We start from the raw sequence: 24,364 nt of genomic DNA, 5'->3' as shown, positions 1-24,364 counted from the left end.
CTAACAAAACACCATTACAAATTATCATTAGCCCGTGAGGTGTATAGTCCACCCACAGTCTCCCACACTATACCCAAACCGATTTCATAGCCTTCTGACGAAGGCAATGAACACAAAGAGAAGGTTATAACTTACATGGTTTGTATACTAGGCGGAAATGAGTTCGTGTCATTTGCCATTGGCACAAGTTGTATCTGGTTGTAGTCAAGGTTTCTGTGAGAAGAAAGTAAGTGAGATCCTTTGGTATATCGATTCCCAAGTCCCTGAAATAATAAAGGGTTAATACCCCGAGGTGTATATGGTGAGATAATCCCTGGTCGGGTGCGATAACCACCGAATTAATTCACTCGGTGGTTTATGAGGTGGATATCGCACCCAACCAGGGATTATCTCACCATATACACCGAGGATAAGGCGGGCATTAACGTTATTATCATATAGCCTATCGTACTTTGTTACAAATTATTTGACTCAAATTTCTATAGAAAATTCCTCCAGTGCCAAAAAACTCTGTTACGAAAAAAATATGTTGTGGACAGAAAAACAGATCATCTACGAGGTAGTCATCTGCGGTGACCACGTGACATTGGAACAGTACCACTTTTAGTGGGGGTGTCAAAATTATGTTTTGTATTTTTCTGTTTTTATTTATTTCATTTAATTGTGCTGTATTTTCAAAAAAAATCAAAATAACCTACAACACTAGATAAATATTACAAGTCTTAACACTACTACGTTAGTGTCCTGTCCCCCGTATAATGGTACGGTCCAAAAAAGTGGGCGGTTATCTGAATAACCGCCCACTTTTTAGGTTATGGCCTGATAACCCATGGGAAATAGAGCCTTCTGATTGGTCGACGGCTACTGGCTATATGATAATATCCCATATGGTTGCATCCAGCTATAGTTCAACCATAAACAAACGTATGCCCTTGTCTCGATTAAAGGCTATTCATTGGTATTCACAGAACTCACTTCTATATCACATTTGATAGTGGTAAAATCATATTCACACAGTAGTTGATGATTTTAGTTTCTAATACATAATTTCCCTCTATTGATTTTATTTACATAATTTCCTTCTATTAATTTCCCTCTATAGTAGTAGTAGTAGTAGTGATATTGTATTGATACATAAAATATATAATTGTTTACATTGTCTTTAAGCTGATGAGACAATCGAAGGCACCGACGTCCAAAGTGTCCTCTTGTATGTTGTTTGACTGCATGTCCCTGCAGAATGACGTAGAGGATTCAATATAGCACTTTTATTTATATGTATATTTTATCTATATTATCCATAAATAAAATATATATGGTTTTCAAAGAAAATCCTGATTTTGAGAGCTATTTGTGTTTTGGAAAGCAGATAAGGTTTAATTCATTAGGTATTGAAACAATCATAAGTATTACTTGTTTTAAAAGTGTTACGGTACTTACAGGTATTCCAGGCTGGTTAGGGGACAAAGGACCCCCTGGCGTATTCCAATGATCTGGTTGTTATGGAGATATCTACGAATAAATAACACCTTTAAAACGTCGATAACTATGTCTGGTTTGTAGCATTTGATACCAAAATCATTTTGATCTTAATATGCAACATGGATATGTCGTTGACCACATTAACGGTAGCTTGAAAATGGTTCTCATATAGAATAATTACTGTTCTTATAGTAAACACACATAAAGAAGAATGTTTTCTAAAAGCCCTGTCATTTGATAAAACCAAACAGCAAACCAGATATGTACTTACAGTGTTAATACCGCCCTCATTGTGGCAAACGGAGAGAACAGTTTCTCTTTGTCTCTGTGGATTCTCCATGAGAGATGCTCAAATGCATCAATGGAATATGCAGATATGTTGGTGATATCGTTGTTATCTGCATGCCTGAAAAATGATCATAAATAGAGATAACTTTACTGCACAACAGTTGTACTGGGTACAAAGTATCGCATCTACTAAATAAATTATTAACTACATTTTCATAAAGCTAAACATCAACGTTTCAAGAATCTATGCAGTTGTCAGTTTATTTAAGAGTGACTGCCTGTGACTGAATCATTTTCAAGTGTTGATATCAACAAGCAAAATCAAATCGATTAGATTAAAGGGCCGCTATACAAAGCAGCTACCGAACTTCTGGTGACGTCATTGAGTAGCATAGTAATGATAACATGCTTACAATTCGTTACAAACAAAAAGTGTGCATATTTTCATTGATAGCCATAACTTCGTGAGCAGATTATTAAAGTCACCACAAAGAGTCAACTTTCGTTTCCGAGATCAGAGTAACAGATTCAGATTCCCAACTTACACGTATTTCAGGTTTGGCCAGTTCTCTTCAGATAGCGCTGGGTGTGGAAAAGTTGTGAACGCATTGCTGCTGATGAACCTGTGAAAACCATATTTCTAGATGACGTGTAATGTCTTTTCAGTCATTTTCTTGCTTTTCTCAGCTTTACAGGCACGCGTCGCGGCGGTAGCTGGCTATATTACACCGATCGACTTGTTACACCTACCCCATGAACATCTAATGACAATGCCCCTACTGTACTTGGTGACAGCGAGTTCCACTCTGCGATAGTTCTAGGAAAGAATGAATTCTAGAACACCTCAATCCTTGCTTGATAACTTTGGTACTTGAAGGCATGGCTATTTCATGTTCTCTTCTGAGCTGATATTATGTACTTAGTAATTGGGACGTCCACCAGTTTATTAGTCATTTTGTACATCATGCATAGTCTAGACATTTTTCTTTTTTTGTCAACTGTCTATTTTGTCTGATAACACCTCCTTGACTTCAGACACACATATATGTAACCTAGCTACATACATATACATACACATATACATATATATACATATACATATACATATACATACACATACATGTTACCTAGTTAGCAAAGCAAAGACATGGCAACATAATGAGAAACAACATCGTACAGAAAATTAACTGAGGCTTACAGAGTTTCAAGGTTGGAAACGTTGTGAAACGCCTCATACGACATTGTAGTCATGCCGCTGGTCTGACTGTGAAGAACACTGGAAAGATATGGAAATGAAAACAACAGTGATAGTTCTGCATAGATTGACTATACTATCATGAAAGTTCATCTGTGTCGCTAGTTACATGTTTAAAGTTAAAACTTTTGGTCCAACACAAAAAATTCTCTCACGTAGAGCTTTCGACCAGTGACGTCACACTTCAAAGAAGCCACGTGACAAGCTTCACTGGGTAAGTCTACTGAGGAAGACCAGAGTGACTGGTCGAAAGCTCTAGGTGAGAGAATTTTTGTGTTGGACCAAAAGTTTTAACTGTAAACATAGATTGACTATTGTATGATCATGTCTGAATCAATAAATTCGAATAAGTGCAGTAGATTCATTTCACAACAACAATCGGTTAAAACATTAAAGTAATATTACAAGTAATTGCGATATACATTGTTATATGTTTATTTATTTATTTATTCATCTTAGGGACAAATGAGCCCTTGAGCCGTTGAGGCTGATTTCCAAGGGAGCCCATACAAGAAGAAAATAATGTAACATAAAATAATAATCAAACGTAACAAAGGAATTCGAAAATCATAAATCACGATACGATAATAATAATCAGTCAGTCAGTGTGTGAGATTGTCAGAGATCAAACTCCAAATAATACAAACTTAGGAATATTACATCATAAATAAAGTGCTTGAACATAGTAGAAATTAAACCATATATACAAATCAAACAAATAACAAAAAATACTTAAATCATATTTGGTCGGTGTTACTATAATGTTGTCGGTTTTGATGAACTTGTGAGTGAGAATGTGGCTAATGAGCCCAGAAACTACTCTCCAAGCAGAGGTTTGGGTTTGGGGTTATTTTTAGCGTGTTTTTAGGCTTTTTTTATCGGGCTTTCTCTTTTGCACTGGATTTTTTTCCCACCAAACTGTATTTTTTGGTAGGGAAAAACTGGATTTTGTTTGGTGGGGAAAAATCCAGTGCAAAAGAGAAACCCCAATAAAAAAGCCTAAAAACACGCTAAAAATTACCCCAAACCCAAACCTCTGCTTGGAGAGTACCCCCGAAACGTTCCTATAAAAATGTGATCAATACAGTAATTAAGACAAAAATAAAATGGAAAATTGATCAGATATGGCTCACAGAGTTCGCAGTTCTGGTAGGTCCACGAAAGCATGACCCGGTAGCTTTTCCAAGTTGTTCCGATTAAGGTCTCTGAAAAAAACATTACAGGTTGTTGAAAGGACTGCTCGTCATTATACTACGGATTAGTGACCATAAGGCTACACCGATTTAATTTTAAGGATGACATCCTCTGAAGACCCCCAAACTAGTGCGCGCGGGCGAATAAAAAAAATTCCTGCCAAAAATAAAAATGCTACTAAACCACAGGAATACAAAGCAGGTATTGTGAATTTGCGGCAGTACTTAGCGACGAATACGACAAGCCGGCACATGCTGGCTTTTTTAGGAATTTATGAATCGGCACTGTACCTATGTACATGAGTTCTTGAGTCGTGAAGCTTCGGTAGCCTGGGTGCCGTCCTCCAGAGTTACCACCGGCTCCGTATTGTCGCTAGCTACCATGGACTACCCAGGCCTAGAGCCAGGCCAGACCTCTGTGGACGTCTTTTTTTTTAGAACAGGCGAAAACGAATGCGCGCGCGGCTGTCATCCATAAAATTAAGTCGATGTGGCTTAACTTACACATACATGTAGAAACCAGCAGATATAACCTGAGTCCCGTAGAAGATAGACCATGTAAGATTTGTAACAGTAATCGCGTAGAAGATGAAATACATTTGTACTTAATAGTAAATTGTATGATACCGAACGTGACACACTATTCAGAACAATCCACTCAGACAAACTATGTAAAGGTAGAACAAAGAAAGAGGTATTCAGTCATCTCATGTCTACCAGTAATGTCCACACAATAGAAAAACTATGTGAATCCATCTCCAGTTACTTTAAAAAGAGAGAAGAAATCTTCAAGACCTAGATTAGATAGAATGTATTCTCTAGTAGATTTTCACTTTATTCCTTTATCCTTGTATCCTATGTAGTATGTTACTCAGTATGATGTACATGTAACATCACACTCCGATGTATGCATTTAGCCCCATGGGCACGAACATGCAAATAAAGATTCATTATTATACAATATATATATAATATAATAAAACTAAAAAACAAAAACATTCTCTCTCGTATTCTCTCTTACTTATTCGAACCAATGGAAATAGAATGTAATTAGAAATATTTTCTTCTTGCAGATTAAATAATGTATTCTTGAAGACTTACAGATGTAGAAGATTTGGTAAATCGTAGAACGCCTGCCAGTTGATAGTAGAAATCTTGTTGTTGTGCAGTTCTCTACAATGACAATGAAAGATATAATCAATGGTGTTATTCACTTCGATAATTGATATATGTACTGTATGTATTATTGCCACTGGATATTGTCTTTTCTTATACAACCTGTAACATGCCCGTAGCCGGGGGGTTTCGGGTGATTCGGAAGGTCCACTATTACTTTTACCTAAAGGTCCAAAATATTTCTTTAAAAGATGGATTTGTATCACTAGAAATCCTAGAAAATCCTAATCCTAGAAAAACTGCTCACTTTGACGTTAAAACGTTATATCTGATGTTCCCTTTGAAATCCTCTTAAAAACGCAGGAAATGCCCTTTCAGAAGGTTCAATTTTCAAACTTTCTGGAACCCATTGGGAACCTGGCGCCTATGGCGCTCGTTGGTCCCTCAAAAAGTTGGAAGAACCCCCCCCCTCAAAATCCTGTCTACGGGCATGAGTAATGTCTCTCAACACCTCGATGTCAATGAAACAGCATCCTCAGAGCTTCTGACTGGTGCCTGATAGACATCGAAATGTAACCAGGTCTGAGGCATTACTACAGAAAACTCCGATATCTCATGTTCTACCAACCTGTTAAAATTATTTTCGGTATCGTTACAACTTTGTTCAATACCAACTGATTTGTAGACAAGGAGTAAGTTGTTAACGTCAATGTCATATCACTTTCGTCAAACTGTGCTATAGTCGCACGTTTATGTGTCAAAAATGCTCCCCCACTTCCCCACCATTCCCTACCACAAAAAAAAATTTACTACTAAAATCAAAGAACCCACATATTATAGAAGAAGTGGGTAAATTCGTCTTCCATTGCCCAAAAAGGAAGAAGTCAAATCCAGTAAAACTAGTACCATGCACGTGGTAGAATATAGTATAATGTTAGAAGTAGATATATTCTCACATACCACTGTATTTTCTTTGTTATGTTGTTTGTAACTGCAATTAGCCCTCGGGCAAGTATTTGCAATTAACTTCATTATTATTATTAATTAGGCCAGACCGACTTAATTTTATGGATGACATCCGCGCGCGCATTGATTTTCGCCTGTCGCCCTTTAAAAAAAAAGATCACCTCCACCGAGGCTCTGGTCTGGCTCTAGGCCTGGATAGTCCGTGGTAGTCAGCGACAAAGCGGAGCCGAGCACCCAGGCTATCGAATTCGAAGGTCCACGACTCAAGAACTCAGTACATAAGCCATACCGATTCATAAATGCCGCAAAAAGCCAGCATGTGCCGGCTTGTTGTATACGTTGCTAAGTACTGTCGCGAATTCACAATACCAGTTTTGTATTCCTGTGGTTTTGTAGCATTTTTATTTATTTTTTCATTCGCCCGCGCGCACTAGTTTGGGGATCTTCAGAGGATGTCATCCATAAAATTAAATTGGTGTGGCCTTAGTTCAACAGTCATTCAGAGAGAAAGGAACTAAGGATGAGGATAACTCACAATATTTTCAAGCTTCTCAGCTGATGAAATGCTTTGCCTCCCACGTAGCTGATCTGGTTGTTGCTGAAGTTTCTGCAAAATGCAAGTGAACATATTTCACTACAATAAAGGTAACATTTGCAAATGCATAATGTTTACCTTCGCACAAGGTCTACTGTGTTAATTCTTTCTCAAACACAGTCATATATATATACCTGACTGGAGTTTAACTACCTCCTGCTATAAAATTGCAACATGACGTAACCCAACACTAGTTACCATGGTAACAGACAGTCTGGTTCAGGTCATTGACCTTTTTGGTTTGGAGAAGAATAAGAAGAGGAAACGAAGCAAAACAATATGTTTCCTTCGGTAAACATAAACACATGGTTACATGTGCTAATCTCCATGCAGATCCTTCCCACAAATAAGACACTATAAAACTGACCAGACCCTATTCTATTGGCCACCTTCCGGCAAACGTTTTGCTCACCACACCCCCACCCCCGTTCTGCCCACCCCCCTCCCCCGAGAGATCTACTTGAAAATCAGGCACAGGAAATAAAGTAGCCAAGTAGCCCGGTGTCAACTTGTCAAATCCTTTGGGTGGTAGGTCACTGACAGGTATTCGTGAAACTTCGTGTTTACTACATTTTGACGTACCGCAACAGTAACACAAGTAGTGACAATCACAAGAAGAGTTAGATGCTTTTAGTTGAACGTTACGTTCATAACAGCGAGCAGCGAATTGAATCCGCATAAGACTAAAGATTCAAGGAAGCTATGCCAGCACACGTCTCAAATGCCAACGTCATGAACACAAAATCATCACCTACAGATGTGTGACATTAGATGTCTCCAAAGTGTTTAAAGTTCTCCATGACAACGATGTCAGTTCGTTCCCATCAAGTGATCTGTGGGGAGAAAATAGCGTTCATGAATATAGGATAAAAGGGCAAACATGCCTTCCCATATAGATGAAAACATGCAAATACTGATCGTTCTCTCTCTCTCTCTCTCTTTCTCTTTCTTCTTTCTCTCTCTCTCTCTGATTTCTCTCTCTCTCTCTCTATCTCTCTCTCCGTGTATAGCTTACACATTTAATTTTAGTGTACTACTATACTAAATAATGTGTTCAGTGGTTAAGGAAAATATATATTTACTTATCGACCAATGCCTTGATTAGAAGAAAACCATTCATTTACAAAGGCATACAAGGATCTACATGGAAGCATTTAAACATTTGGCGATATGTAACAATATTATGTGACTGCGAATAATAGGAATAACATACAAGAACAGTAGGTCGCTCATGTGTTCGATCGCGTTCGCTGGAATCTGCTTAATCTTGTTGTTACTGAGACCCCTGGAAAAATGTTTAACAAAATTAACATTATTGCCTTCGGAGAAGGGTTTTAAATCAGTCTGCTTTAGTGTGAGAGATTGTGGATTTAGCGGCATAACTCTTGAGGGCATGAATCGATGTTCATGATTTTTGACAGGCAGGTTATCGTTGGGGAGACCAATTTCAAGTGCAAAAATGGGCTTCGTGGAGGGTCCCTACTTTACTGCAGTGGACCTTTTGTGTTTGTCGCTTCTTAGCAGGATAACTCGAGTATATTTAAATGGATGTTGAGTATTTTTGGTAGGCAAGTTACCGTTGTAAAGGCCAAGGTTAAGTTTGAAAACGGGTCTCGTGGGGGGTCCCTACGTCGCTGCAGTGGACCTTTTATGTTAGAAAAGTAACGATCTTTCCCCACCAACCACTACTTGGAGACAGCTGGCTGACAGCTGGGGAACCCCATCTGGAATCAGTTGCCTACATTGAGGGGCTGTTCTATAACTACAGTGAGAGGAGGAAAGGTTGGACATGCGCCAGGTCGTTCCCCAACGCCACACCAGGTAATTTTTATGGATGACGTCCGCTTGAGACCCTGAATTTAATGCGAATGCGCGATAAAAGACAAGGGCCGAAAAATCAAGATGCCTATATTTGGAATATACTAACTGTAGAAAAACAAATATAAGGATACACATTGTATAAAAGAACATAGTGTAACGACAATGAAGTCTTTTCTTTGTCATAAAAACAGCAATAGATCTCTGCTAAACAGCAGTAGTCGCCCTGTTCTGATTCTTTCCTTTCATCACATCTTCTCTTCATGCATTTTGCGACACTGTCCACAGGCGCTAGGCCACCCAGCTTTTGTTGAAATCTATATTGTTTTGTAAACCATTTACACAACTTGATTGTTTTGCGTATGTTACACTGTCTACACACTCAGTCTGTTGACATCACAACACACCGTGAACACGTGCCGTTTCGCGATTTATCATACACATAACACCGTGAACACGGTCCGTTGAAAGATTCCCGAGAATCATACACAAACAGCATGAACACGGTCCACAACCCGACGAGGATTCCAAAGAACCACACGAACAGATACCGAAGTCTCCCGAAGATTGCCGAACAGCGAGTGCCGAACGCTTTACCTTGGTTAGGTACTAGGTATACACTAGGTACAAAATGCCATTTCAAAAGACCCTATTTTCTGCGAAATGCAGTACATGGGCGATATGTCACAGCGGGATTTGTGGACGTGTTTAGAGTAGTCTGGCAGTACATGTACACATAGGGGGACCCGCATGCCCTTTTCCGTAGAGCGTAATCGACCGTTTGATGACCTTTGGTCATCGTCGACATGACGGACGAACAACAGCAATCGACCGTTTGGATTCTACGTAGAGCGTAGACGGAACGCTCTAATTCAACGTAGAGCGTAATTGGCGCATTTTGCGTAGAGCGTAATTCGCCGTTTTAATTCTACGTAATGCGTTGTAGCCACTTGGAATTTATCGTAAAGCGTAATCGAGAAGTTTCCGAATTCAGCGTGGAGCGTTGTTGGGACCCCCCCCCCCATGCAGGCCCCCACATGGCATGTCGGGTGATCAGTGGCCCTTGTGTGGGTTTATGTTTTAGAATCGCGCGGGAAATGTGGGCCTATCGTGCGTCTGATTGGCTAGCGGTGATGTCATTTCCTTGTGCGAACCCTTTCAGGGTGTTCCGTAGAATTAAAAAGGAGTACAGAGATTCTTTTACTCTAGACCAAATTGGTTCTTAAAAAAAGTAAAGACTACACATGTTCATTTATCTAGAACAATGTCCCTCCGACGAAGGCATGAGATCTCTGACCTCTAGTTCATTAAGTGTGTGTGCTTCCGCGTGTTCATGCGTGCGCCTGTACATGTGTGTTTGTGCATGCCTGCGCGTTATAACTATTTGGAATCAATTTGTCTGCAAATTATGTTAAGGATTGTATGTGAAACACAGGCTCTATAGAAAAAGTAATATTAATATAAATATTCATAAGAAAGATTAAACTGTTTCGACTTACAGAAATTGTAACTTTCTGTGAGAGAAAAATCCTTTCGGAATCCAGCTAATGTTGTTTTCCATGAGTGCCCTGCGGTTGGAGAAAAACGGAAAAGTTTTCTTACAACAAAAATTAAAGAATTATTTTAGAGATAGATAGATAAATAGAGGTCCTGGTACAGTCATTTAAATACAGAAAACAGCGTCCAGATTAAATTTGGACAGTCCAGTTTAATTCCGGACTACTAGTACTTCCCATATCTCGGCAACCTTACATCTAGATGGACTGATGTCGTTAACTACAGATAAAAATGATGTAAGTAATACGTAGCAGCCACCGAGGACCCCTTAGGGGTTAACCCAATGCTGCAGAATTCTGGGAACCAGAGCCAGAATTCTGCAGAATTGGGTTAACCCCTAAGGGGTCCTCGGTGGCTGCTGCGTATTACTTACATCGTTTTTACCTGTAGTTAACCATCTAGATGTAAGGTTTCTGAGTTGAATTAAATTGGACTGTCCAAATGTAATCTGGACGCTGTTCATCATCATCATCTTCAGTACTGCTTAGCCTTCTAAAAAGAAGATTACTAGCAGCTGCGCTTTAGTACTGTGTGCAAAGTGCAAACAAAGGGTAAGGTAGGGATGGACGTGGACAAGTACAAGGACAGGACAAGTGAAATCAGTGGTGCTAGTGTTACACGTATTTACATATGTACAAGGACCGGGAGGCAGCTCAATGCAGCGAAGCCCGTCCCAGCTCTGCTTTGAACTGGGAGATGGACTTCGCCTCCGCCACACTGGGCTCAAGTTCATTCCACTCCTTGATGGTGCGAGGGAAGAACGAGAGCCTGTAATAGTTGTTCTTACTCGCGATGGTCTGCAGCTTTAAAGCGTGATTAGTGCGGCGGGAGCATCGAGCTGCCGGGACGAGGCACGAGGTGTGGGGACAGAGATGGTGTTGTGCAGGACTTTGAACATTGTGGTCAGTCTGGCCATTTTGCGGCGGTGTTCAAGTGACTGCCATCTCAGGTTACCTAGCATCTCTGTTACAGAGGCCGTGCGTCTGTAGTTGTTGTATACATACCTGGCAGCTCTACGCTGCACTGCCTCCACTCTACCTACCTGATCGGAAGTATGGGGGTCCCAAACTGGGCAGGCGTACTCCAGAGTGGGTCTTACTAAGGCCATGTAGGCACGTTGTTTGGCCTCCACACTGGCAATCCGCAGGTTTCGGCGCAGCATACCCAGCGTTCTGTTGGCTTTGGCCGTTACGTTGTCAACATGGGAGTTCCAGGAGAGGTTTGAAGTGATGGTTACGCCCAGATATTTGGCCTTACTTACCTTAGCTAGGGGGGATCCATGAAGGGTGTAGGAGTAGTTGATGGGTTTTTTTGTGGAAGGGACAGACATGACTTCGCATTTGGAGGGATTGAACTTCATGAGCCACATTGTCTCCCATTTACAGATATTATCTACATCATGTTGCAATTTGTCACAGTCTTTTGTCTCCCGTATTGCCATCTGCAGTATACAATCGTCGGCAAATAATCTTACCTTGGCGTGTACCGCGTGGCTTGGGAGGTCATTTATGTATGTCAGAAACAGGATGGGCCCCAGGACTGTACCTTGGGGAACGCCGGAGGTAACAGGTACCGAGTCGGAACTGTCCCCATCAAGCACAACACGCTGCGTCCTACCAGTCAGGAACTGTTGGATCCAGGCCAGAGACTTACCCCTAACGCCATAGTGCTCGAGTTTGTGAATGAGCCGGCGATGGGGGACTTTGTCAAAGGCCTTGGCGAAATCCATCAGAACCAAGTCGGTTTGTATGCCGCAGTTTCTGTTTGCTGCAAGATCATCGACAAGGGAGAGGAGTTGTGTTTCACAGGATCTACCTTGTCTGAAACCATGTTGCATTTCACATAAGATGTCATTGCCATCTAGGTGGCTCATCATGGAACTTGCAATAATGTGTTCCATCAGTTTGCAGCAAATTGATGTTAGTGATATGGGTCTATAATTTTCGACTTTGTACCTGTCGCCTTTTTTGTATATTGGAGCTATGTTTGCTTCCTTCCATAACTCGGGCACTGTGCCGGAGTCCAGGCTTTTCTGGAAAATGACCTGTAGAATTGGGCTTATTGTGTCACTAAGCTCTTTGAGGACATGTGCATGTACCTGATCAGGACCAGAGGCCTTATGTGGGTTGAGATTTTTCAGTAGTTTGTTGATTCCGCTCTCCTCTATGATGATGTCTGGCATAGAGGGGTGGGGGCTTGGTCCCATGTCTGGTAAGGGAGCATCTGTGGGCTCACAAGTAAAAACAGATTGAAACTGATGATTGAGGAGATCAGCCTTGGTTTTGTTGTCGGATACTAAAATCCCATTACTCTTAAGGTGTTCCACACCAGATCTCTCATTTTTCATACTTTTAAGGTAGCTCCAGAATTTCTTCGTGCCTTGTTTAGCAGAGAGCTTGCCCTGATCATAGTCATCAACATCTATGTCGAGTACAACAGTTTCAATATAACTCCAGTAGCAGTCTTTCATTTTCTTGTTGATTTCTTTTTTAAACTGGTTCAGTCTGTCTTTCCTTTCGGGAGTGTGTTGGCCTAATGTCTTCCTGTAAAACGATCTCGTTTTCTCATGAGTCGTTTGAGTTCAGGAGTGATGTATGGTAGGTGTTTTCTATTACTAGTCATTTTCGATGGAACATATTTATCCACACAGTTGGCTAATTTAGATGTGAACATGTTATAGAGGTCATCTACATTAACATCACCATTTGCTAGTTCTACGAGTTCCGTTTTAAAATCTGTCATCTCATCCCTGAACTTCTCCCAGTTTGAGCGTTTATATAGGAAGAGTTTACGTGGCTTAGCTCTCTGCTTTTGAGGGCGCAGGTCTGCTTCTACGAACACCAGGTCGTGATCACCAATTGGTGGTAGAGTGCGTACTGAGTTAACACAGTTTTCGTTAGACATTAGCACTAAGTCAAGAGTATTTTCGTGTCTAGTATGTTTATCCACGATTTGTGACATGTTATGGTCACACAGCATATCTACAAACTGTCTGTGCAGGCCAGGGTGGGCACACGATGGCTTTAGAACTGGGCGTTGGGGGTCTGACCAATCCCAGCCTGGGAAGTTAAAGTCCCCGACGATCCAAACATGCTTGTTTCTTTGGTTGCAAATTTTGGCCATTGATTGTTCTAGGTTCACTAGGCTGGTGGAGTCGCCAACATGTGGCCTATAGTAGGCACATATATACAGTGATTTAGCACCTTCGAGTTGGAGTTTAACCCAGATCATTTCGCACTCCGTCTCTAGTTGAGGTTCTTCAGTACAAATAAGATCTTTAGATATTGCAATGAGGACACCGCCATGGCTGTCGTCTGGTCTATTTTTGAAGAAAACAGACATATTCAGATGGCTTGGGAAAAATTCTGAAATATTACATGTACTGTCTAACCATGTTTCTGTGATGACAAGGATGTCAGGTTTAGTTTCCTCGATCAATGTTTCAAGTTCAACTTTTTTATTCTTGATGGATTGGAGGTTGGCATTAATAAGTCGCAGGGGTCGTCCAGCAGTCCTCCGTCTCACTTGTGGAGACTTCGGGGAGGATGCAGCCTGAGGTAAAACCAGGACTGCTATCACTCAGGGGACTGAATGGGTTTTGTGATTCTAAGCTAGCAAACGAATCAAAAAAGATGATGACAGGTTTGGCAGGCCACAGTTAAGACAAATCCATGATACATTCGAATTACTGAGGTAAGGATACATGAATGAGCTAAGTCCTTGGCAATCATGGTGGAACCAATAATCACAACGATCGCAACACACTCCTTTATGTTTAAAGGTTACCGCTTTATTACAACTACCACATGGATACTTGGGGGGGCGAGGGCCGGGGTTGGTTTCTAGATCTACGGCCTGAGCCATCAGGATAGAGCATAGATATATCAAACACAGTTTATCTGTGGTTTTCAAATACCTAGTTTGCTTCATTACCTGTCCAAGTGTACCAAAATATAAGCCATTCAGCGGCGCGGTTTCGCTTGGGTTCAGGCTAAGTACGGGGTACCAAGATGGCGGCCCCGGTGTAACCCGGCGATAACAAACATGGCGACAACACATTTCTTACCTTTCCTGGTCCATGTCCGACAACCGAGGCCTTTGCAGCATTAGCAAAAAGGAGTAAGAAGGCTACTGACCTGCAGACCGCCAGCGACATGGCGATATGGAGCCGACACTCCCACAGAGGGCGCCCCGACTACCGAAGGCGAGAGAATGCAAGGAAGTGCGTATAGAGCTCGCCCTCCCACCCTAGTGTTATCGACGGCGGGGTTTCGGTTTAATTGGAGTTAAAAACGGCCTCTTGACGTCTCAGCACGTTACCACACGCCCGTAGCACCTACTGGGGCTTTCAAAAAGGTAAGGAGGGAGCTTAAAACAAAAATTAAACACAAATTATAGTGAAAGGAAAGAAGTGTTGGGAGGAGAAACGGAGGGGTGCGTGCGTCCGGTTGGGCATGCGCAGAAAACAGATGGACTGTTAGTCTGAAGTAATAACGTACAGTGACAGGACTTCTAATACCGATTTAAAACATGGCTAGTAATACCACATTTCTGTCACATAATTCTTACGAAGGGAATTTTGACAGATATTTTCAAGTATTGGAAGTATGGAAACGTACTTGTAATATATCTAAAAAGATCATTTCTATCATTACTGAATAAACTACAATCAACAACAAAGTGGACTTCATCTTCTACTTTGTTTGAGCTATAACGTGTTTTGCGATATATGTAAATAACAGTATTGTCCCCTATCATGAAAGTTCATCTGTGTTGGTAGTTACATGTTTAAAGTTAAAACTTTTGGTTGGTCCAACACAAAAAATTATCTCACCTAGACCTTTCGACCAGTCACTCTGGTCTTCCTCAGTCGCTGCTGCACAAGGAAATGACATCACCCGGACACTTTGTTTCACTTGACACTGTAAGGATTTTGGACACTGAACAAGACTATTTCTTGAGAGGGGTGAAGGAAGCCATATACATCAGGGCCCATCACCCTTCATTGAACTGCGACGGGGGCCGACATCGTCTACCAGATACCTTTGACCCAGTGTTGACGTCACACTTCAAAGAAGCCACGTGACAAGCTTCACTGGGTCAGTCTACTGAGGAAGACCAGAGTGACTGGTCGAAAGCTCTAGGTGTGAGAATTTTTTGTGTTGGACCAAAAGTTTTAACTTTAAACAGTATTGTCCCCTATATTTGAAGATAATGGTAAAAGACTTACAGATGAGTGAGATTGTCCGGAAGTAGTCGGCCTGGGTCCACCCCGACCGGAAATGTGATTTTGTTACGACTGAGATCCCTACAGATACAGGAACGTCATTAGTGTGGTGAGCACGTCAGCATTAAAGTATTGAGTCTGCGCGAATCTCATAATGTACTAGGGGTGATCAAAAAGTTCTCGGCCTCACCTAGAAAATAAAGGTCAAACTCCTATTCTTTAATATAGCTGTATACTATGACGTCTTACATCACTGCCCACAAAAATTCAAATTTTTATATTTATTAATTAGCACGTGACGCCCCGTGAAAATGGCGTGGGTCAGGGCAAAATCACAAAATGGCCGCAACAGAAGCGTGTGCTGTGATCAAGTGTATCGATAAAAAGGGATGTCTCCTAAGGAAATCCATGAAGACATGGTCAAGACACTTGGTGATGACTCCCCTTCTTATTAAACTATAACGAAGTGGGTTGCTTGCTACAAGCGCGGCAAGGAGAGCACAAAAGATGAACATAGGTCAGGATGCCACAAATCAGCACCACGGACAATCCAGTTCAGGTCACCCATCACATGGTAGTAAATGACAGATGCGAGACTGTCCAACATGTAGCAGGTTCTTTGGCCTGTGTTATGACTCAGTTCACAATGTTTTGTCGAACATCCTGGGGATGAGCGACCTGTCTGTAAGGTGGGTGCCTCGAATGTTTTCTGAACATCAGAAGTTAAACAGGCGGGACATTTCAAGAAACGAATTCAGTCCAATGAATGCAATTTCCTAAAAACATTTGTAACCCAAGATGAGCTGGGTTCACCACTTTCACCCCGAATCAAAACAGCAGAGCTAACAATGGATGAAGAATTTTTCCCGGCCCCCCACGAAGTTTTAGCGACTTTCGTCCGTTGACAGGGTTTTTGTCTCTGTTTTCTGAGACAGTTAGGAAATAATCATGATTGGCTACCTGCGAAGGGGTTAAAGCATCAATGGGGAGTACTATTCAACAGAATTACCACAGTTGAGGACAACGATCAAAGAGAAAAGGAGAGGAAGCACCGAGCTGGCGTGCTGACAATGCACCTGTCCACACAACACAGGGGTCAGTGACAGCAGCAAACGAATTTGGGTTTGCAGTCTAACCCCACCCTTCCAATTCACCTGACCTAGCACCCTTGGACTTCTACCTGTTTCCTAAACTCAAGTTCCACTTACGTGGTCAACGTTTTGATGGTAATGATGACGTCATTTATGCGGTATAGGCCAATCTGGGGGGTCCAGATGCAACCTTCTTCCACAAGGGGAAAATAAAGCTGGAACATCACTGGACCAAGTGCATTGCAGTTAGAGAGGACTATATTAAAAAATAGTGTAAGAAAAACTTTACTGCCATGACGTTTTCTAGGTGAGGCCGAGAACTTTTTGATCACCCCTCGTATTGTGCTGAGTTCTTCGTAAGAACGTCTCATAAAAGGCATACAATGCAGTTTTTAGGCCTTGGAAACCAGATTTTTCAAAGTCAATTTTCTACTCACTTATCTACATGCAAAGTTGAAACAAGACTGGACGTCCAAATGTATATCGGCATTCATGGAGCAAAAATGCCAAAAATTCTGACGAAAATGGTTACTGGAAGGACCTGGATTGATTTTTAGGGTACCACCCAGAAAATAAAGGTCTAATTTTGAGGCTTGTTTCTGAAGTTTTGCTCAAAGTATGAAATACTGATGCAAATGTGCTCATGTTGGGCAGTATGTGTCAGTATCATACAGATTGCCTTATTCAGAATATTTCCAATTTTGACACCCTGAAATCTTTTTTTTTATTCATCAAAACAAAAAGACATAACAAGGACAGTGTGGCGCTGCACTCAAGTTAACAACTTATATTAACAGCGCCACACAACAAAAAAGGTACAATTAATATCAAATATACAAAGTTGACATATCCGTGCGCCGTAGTCCAAGCACCCCAAGACATTAAAATGTTAAATTAAATGCTAACAGAGCTATTTGAAAGATAAGATTACATGGTAACCTCCTATATCTCATTGGCGGAAAAACATCCGCCAATCAGAGCTAGGAGGGGAAATTTAGGCCCATTAACACTTACGTTGTATTTGGACTTCTATATCTAATTGACTGTTAGAAACAGTCAAGCAGAGCTAGAAGCGCATGGTATCTCCAATGTAAGTCTGAGTGAGTTGCATCGTTTTAAAGTTGTACATAGAGGGTAACATTGAGGAGCCTCTAAGAATAAAGTGCAGTTTAGCATTATCTGACATATTATCAAGGTTGACAAGATGACCGAGTAAATCTGCAAGATTGCCAAAAAGTTCCGATCTCTGTTTATCATCGTATACTGCGCAATCCATATACAAAATTTCGTTGGTCACCCTGAAATTGCATTGGATGACTTCACGGGGGGGGGGGGAGATCTCTGTGACACCGGAAACATTTTTTATTCACTAGATTCTAATGGATACTCTTATTTGTTCTATTCGTGTAACTCGTGACATCAAATCTGTATGCACTATGTTAAGGTCAAGAATTTATGACATGTACATACGGGCATGAATTTGCAAAAAAAAACATCTCAATATATATAATAATGATATAATAATAATAAATGGTTTATTGGCCAAACATCACCCGTGCAATCGCAGCCGTGTAGTGCTGAATTGATGCAGGGTTTACAATGGTAAAATGATACTAATGGTAATAATACACATAATAAGAACATAATACACATGATATTCGGCGCCACAAGGTGACTTCAATACGGCTTTCCCCAACCGTAGTCAGGTACCCATTCACACCTGGGTGGAGTGAGGAAAGTCGTGTAAAGTGCCTTTCCCAAGGGCACAACGTTGGGGCGCATGTCCAGACATGTCCCGGGTACAACTCGGGATCGAACCCGGGTCTCCCGGTTCACAGTCGAATGATCTACCACTACACCACCCGACGCCACAAATATATTTATTCCAATGTGCAGAAATTAAAGGATACTTACAGTCTCGTCAGCACAGTGCAGAGAGAGACGTCAGGAAAGTTTAGTAGATTTGTTGCATGGAGCGTCCTGTCGAAAAAAAATGGGGCAACTGATACATTCATCCCTCTTTTTCAGATTATGCATTTTTATAGAACTTTATTGGCACAACAAAATGTACAGCGACTTTCGTAATGTCTTTAGGCCACAGCAAGTAAATTTTATGGATGACATCCTCCGCAGAGCGGGCAATAAAAAACAAGGAGGGCCGAAAAAGACAAGGTTTCTACATTTAAAATTTTGACTCAATCATTGTACAAATGGTTTTGATTCAGTGGGAACATCACATATACACAGCCAGCATCACATGTCACTGCATCAAAGTAAGAAACAAACTTTAAATCAGAGTCTTTTCTTGTCTAGCCCCCTTCTTCATAGTTATCTGCCATCCACCTTCCGGCATGGCAACAGACATCTTTGTCCATTTTTGGCATGTACTGACCACTGTCAGAGGGAAACAAAATTTATTGTTTTTTTCCCAAAATCAGGCGAAAATTAATGCGTACGCTGATGTCATCCATAAGAATTACTTGCTGTGGCATGTAAACGTGGGTACAACAAAATTGACCTACGTACAAAACAATAGATGAATCAACTTACTTATACTATTTGTTCTAAGGTCTAAACATTCTTTGATATATTTACCTATTTGTACACGGTAAGGGTTATTGCCTTCTAGAATGAAATTGAATTTATCTATAGCATGAAGTGTATTCAGCAAGCGGAGAGAAGGTTGAACAGCTTTGTGCGTTTATCATCATATACTGCACAATCCATATACAAAATGTCGTTCGTATTCTAAATCATTAGAACAGAATAGACAAAACCTCTGGTCGCGGGAGATTATTTTGTATCTTCTCAATTATATTTTCAATTTTTGACTACAAACTCTCATCTTTGTAATTGATCTATGAACTTCAAAACTACGTACTTCAGAAAGGAAATTTTATATCTCTTCTTTACACGACTATATACCTCGGCTCACGTCATTTGTAGCTACTACCGTCATTTTATAAGCTATGGACTTACGTATTCTCAGTATTCTCACTATATTTATATTGATTATTCTAGTCATGGGTACGTCGATGAAGGTTAGACATCCAGGTAATACGATACGCCAAAAAGCAGTTACTCATTCACAAGCAACTGGATGTGATTTTGGAAACGGTCATTGTATCAGCTTGTTCCAGGGTAGACTAATGTGCTTAATAAAGATTTTTAATGCAATTTATATGTTATAATGTTACAATTGAGAGTTGATTTAGTACTTACAAACTTCCCAGACTTGACAACAGGTCAAAGGCTCCATCTTCACTGTAATAAAGTCCGGAGTTATAGATGGCTCTGGGGGCGAGAAAAATACAATAGATTTTATTATTCATAATTTACTGATGGAGTCTCCTGTCCATTTTGACGGCTGGGTAGGCAGACGGGTCATTTGCCGAGGTGGGTCCTCATGTGGGAATGAAGACAAGACCGATTTTGGACGCTTCCGTAAATAGTTTCATGAGGTTGGTAAGTCACTGAGTAAAGAGACTCTTTTTACATTCGCGTTTCAGGGACTATCTGTCACCTTCCTCAGGGCAATTCTGACTAGTTCACAAGTGCACATTGCACTGCAGCACAGGTTTCGCTGCTATAGATGCATAACTGACCACAATTGTGAATATATCCAACTCCCGCATGTTTGGGACCTCATTGTATATACAGTTCCCTGTAACCACGCATATATGTGGATATGTAAATATTGTACGTTTGGGAATGCATCTATAGCAGCGACAACTGTGCTGTAGTGAATCAGTCAGAATTGCCCTGAGGAAGGTGACAGACGGTCACCGAAACGTCGGCTGAATAAAAGACATGGTTGTGTAAAAAAAGTCTCTTCATATAGTTACAAAATTGCGGACGAACATACATGAGCGGCCACAGATGCTGCAAGGGCAGGAATAGACGGGAGAGAAGTGCTGTTTCCTCCTCTCTTTCTTCTTTTGGATGGCAGCTGCTCTGTTGGTACAGTGTATACACTGACGTCTCCAGACAATTCTGAGTAAAGAGACTCCTTTCACACAACCAAGTCTTTTATTCAGCCGACGTTTCGGTGACCGTCTGTCACCTTCCTCAGGGCAATTCTGACTGATTCAGATTGCATTGCAGCACAGGTGTCGCTGCTACAGATGCATTCCCAAATGTTCAATATTTACGTATCTACACATATTGGATTACAGGGAAATTTATCTACAATGCGATTGCTTCCCAGGAATTGGCATCAATGTCTTCCCTGGTTGCGATTCCACTGCTTCAGTTGTCCATATAAAAGCACTTTTGGGATTCTTTTAACTTCATTTGGGACTCATTATTCATAATTTACATGTACTAAACATCTATTAAACATGTCAAAATATTCCTGTATCTTTCTTACTTCGTTCCGATAATTACACAATCAAACAATATCTTATATCAATGTACCATGTGCATTTGTCGTGCAATAAAGTTCTTCTTCTATCAATTATTGATATACATTTTTGACAAGTGCACAATTAAACAATATCTTACATCCATTATCAATATACACTTAAACAGATATAAAACTGTTTTAGTGCTAATATCAATGCAGCTTGTTCATGAATGAAAAATGGTACACTTACATAGAGGTAACGGTAGGCAAGAAGGTAGTCTTGGTCAGGTTAAACCGGTAAGAGATCCCCCTCAGGCTCCTATAGAAAAGAAACATATGTTATTGAATTTCGTCCGTGCTTCTACATCTGCACTAAGCCCATGTTCGAACTTAGCCTTGGTCTCTACAGAGGTAACTCGCCTACCAAAAATCAAGAGCATCCATTTTTATCCTGTTTACTAAGGACAGAAATAATATCCTGCGCAGACTCCAAATCTAAAAAAACAAGGCGAGACAAAAAAGCAAGGTTTCTACATTTACAAATTTTTACATCATAAATCTTGTTAAACCAGAAATGATACCTATATTGTGCTATGTTTACAGCCAACTATTACAACATCCATTTGTCAGTGAAAATAGTTTTCAGTCATTGTACAAATGGTTTGATCCATGACAGATAAAAGGAATGAAATGCTTCACTGCATCAAAGTAAAAGTTGTCAAGGTTGTGAGCATGGTGGCCTTGAAAAGGTGCACTTCTTAGGTGCACCTGTTCCACCATGCCCTCCATGTATATTATGTATGTGGTCAATCGTAATAAATAAAACAAGAAGCCATAGGTGACAATTCTCCGTGAAGTATTATATATTGCAACAAAAAGAAGTAGCCATTGGCGACAATTCTCTGTGAAGTGTGATAAATCGAACAAAGAAAAATTGTTTAAACGCGCGTCGGCTCAGTCATCTTAAGACGCAACAACCAATCAGAGATGCGAGATGCCTACACGTGACGCGGGAAGGGCGCGCGATGCCCGAAATATTTTTGCGTCAATATTCAGCGCCGTGATTCAAGAGATTAATACCCGGAAACAATTTTTTTCTTGTTTTGAACGCATTAACATGCATTTACGCTAATCTAGTATGATTCAGGGTTACTTTTTTTTTAACCTGCCATGGCCAGATTATCTAAAGATGTGTGTATTGTGTGTACAATCTATAGAAAGAGAAATGTACATCAGGTCCGATCATCCGATTTTCACGTTTCGGTTTTTTGGACTCGGTTCATGAACGTATTTTGGTTTGGCTCCTGGAATGTGCAAAAAAATGACTCCCGGGACTGTCTACAGGGAGCACTCGCACATTCGCGGTGTATCAGGACAGCGCGACTGGTCGTCATTAGCGCAGTAACAGTTGCATAAACGGACGAAACCATTTCAAAGAAATGGGGATGTTTCGAAAATAAGCATTTACTCCAATATCAAAACAGCTACGGTAAAAATAAAAAAGAACGTGCATCATCCCGGACATAATGCAACACCACATGCGAAATTACACAGAAATGCGACGTACGGAAGAATGCGTTTTGGCTGCGAACATCTTCCAAAAAACTTGGCATCTCTTAACCATGGGCAAAAACATCTGGAACCACTTATAAAAACCACCCCGTATCTGCATGAACTTTTTTGAACCCCACTGCTATTCCAAACAACGCGTTTTTCTGGACCATTCCAATTCGCCTCGTAATTGTAGGGGTGCGTCTGCGATATTACATTGACCGCGAAAGCAGCAACGGCAAAAATACACATTCGTGCATCAACACGGGCATGCCCGCAGACGGCGTATAAAATTGCGTGCCGATTACACAAAGAGAACCCAGTGTTTTGACTGCGAACATGAAAAATCAGCCGATTACAACACTCCGTCCGGAGGTCCTGACCTCCTTCACGGAGTAATAAATAAATAAATAAAAGACAAAACAATAAATCAGAGCCTTGTCGTGTCTCCTCACTTCATATTTATCTGCCATCCACGTTCCGGCATGGAAACAGACAGTTTCGGCATGTTAACCACTTTCAGAAGACAACAGAATTTCTTGTTGTAGACCGTCTAGCAAGACTAGAGCTGAAGATGTCAGTACCATAACAATCACGACAAGTAATTTATCTGTTCGCATGCAAAAAGAAGAAAAGGGGAAACGTACACTGAGGATGCAGACGAACAGGACACTGTGCTGCCTGTAGTGTTGCAGTAGCAGGCCCCGCAGTGTGGATACCTGTAGTAGGCTGACCGGTATGTCTGATAGTGGTGCCTGTATGCCGGGTACGACGAGTCGTGGGACCAGAAGCCGATCCAATCTACGAGGAAAACGTTACGAAAGATTAAATTTTGTAAACGTTGTCGGTGACTCTTGTAATCACAGTCTCTCTTCTTCTGACAACCCATTCACCCCAATCACAGTAATGATAATAAGAATAACAAAACTAATACAAATGGTTTAATGGTCAAACATTACCCGTGCACGTGCAATCGCAGCCTTTTTACTTCAATGAAAAATGGAGTTATTGTTTTTGGCATGTCAGTGTGTCTCTGTCTGTGTGTTTGTGTTTCCACACATTTGTAGTCAGCATAACTTCAGAACGCCTTTATGGATCGTGATGATATTTGGTGCGTTAGTAGGTCTTAGGAAGACAAAGGTCAAGGTCAAATATTGGCCTCCTGGTGGCTGGCCTTGGTACTGCAGCAGAACTTCCGGTTTTTGTATCTTTTGTCCTGAACATAGTATGGTCTTGATTTTTTAGTGGCAGATAGCTTTTTCTGTCAGGAATAAGTGGTGTGGGTTTTGTCCCCCTAGCAGCTTGTTCTCGAACTGCAGTGAACTTTCTGGCGAAATCTTTAAAAGCCAATAAGTCCAGATAGGAACAACGTATTTTTCATTTTGGTACGTAGGTAGCTGAGAAATAGTTGTACATAATTATATGCAAATTATGCAACTGAGGACTTAATTTGCATAATTAAGGAGGAAATTCTATAATTAGTGTTTCATATAATAGTACTGTTATACATGTAACCTATTTAATCTGTGGCAGGCGGAACATCAACAGATACTAATTATGCAAATGATGACCTAATTTGCATAATTAATGTGAAAATTCTGTGAATCCTTATTGGTAAATGATGGGAATTTTATACCTTGTGACATGTGTAAGTTACTTAAAGGTCAACACCACTATGCATATATTATGTTAATGTAGAGGTCATTTGCATAATTAATGAGGACATGTTGAAATTTAGTATGAACACTAAGCCTACGGACGCCACAGTAAGGAGGAACACCATCCGCATGCCAGTAGCCAGGAGGGGTTCGGGTGTAATCTCCAAGCAGATGTTTCGGTGGCTGCAAAACAGTATCAAATTGGCCAGACAGTATGAAACA

General features: G+C 40.8%; 1 protein-coding gene across 1 annotated transcript in view; it reads right to left on the bottom strand.

Moving 5' to 3' along the window:
• The window catches only part of LOC109476987 (protein artichoke-like), a 45,970-nt gene that overhangs the window by 18,309 nt on the left and 3,297 nt on the right, over window positions 1–24,364 (bottom strand). The window contains exons 2-18 of the mRNA XM_019778001.1: window positions 23,132–23,285; window positions 21,184–21,252; window positions 19,811–19,882; window positions 18,503–18,568; window positions 15,501–15,578; window positions 10,213–10,281; window positions 8,109–8,180; window positions 7,651–7,728; window positions 6,836–6,907; window positions 5,320–5,391; window positions 4,159–4,230; window positions 2,969–3,046; window positions 2,316–2,393; window positions 1,754–1,888; window positions 1,441–1,512; window positions 1,156–1,233; window positions 136–213 (exon numbers count right to left, since the gene is read on the bottom strand). Coding sequence (XP_019633560.1) covers window positions 136–213; window positions 1,156–1,233; window positions 1,441–1,512; window positions 1,754–1,888; window positions 2,316–2,393; window positions 2,969–3,046; window positions 4,159–4,230; window positions 5,320–5,391; window positions 6,836–6,907; window positions 7,651–7,728; window positions 8,109–8,180; window positions 10,213–10,281; window positions 15,501–15,578; window positions 18,503–18,568; window positions 19,811–19,882; window positions 21,184–21,252; window positions 23,132–23,285 — 1,393 coding nt within the window. The remainder of the gene's footprint in view (window positions 1–135; window positions 214–1,155; window positions 1,234–1,440; window positions 1,513–1,753; window positions 1,889–2,315; window positions 2,394–2,968; window positions 3,047–4,158; window positions 4,231–5,319; window positions 5,392–6,835; window positions 6,908–7,650; window positions 7,729–8,108; window positions 8,181–10,212; window positions 10,282–15,500; window positions 15,579–18,502; window positions 18,569–19,810; window positions 19,883–21,183; window positions 21,253–23,131; window positions 23,286–24,364) is intronic.

Source organism: Branchiostoma belcheri, unplaced genomic scaffold (assembly GCF_001625305.1).
Source record: "Branchiostoma belcheri isolate BF01 breed outbred unplaced genomic scaffold, Haploidv18h27 scaffold4, whole genome shotgun sequence".
In the NCBI taxonomy this organism is placed as follows: domain Eukaryota; kingdom Metazoa; phylum Chordata; class Leptocardii; order Amphioxiformes; family Branchiostomatidae; genus Branchiostoma; species Branchiostoma belcheri.
This window is presented reverse-complemented; position numbering and strand designations above follow the sequence as displayed.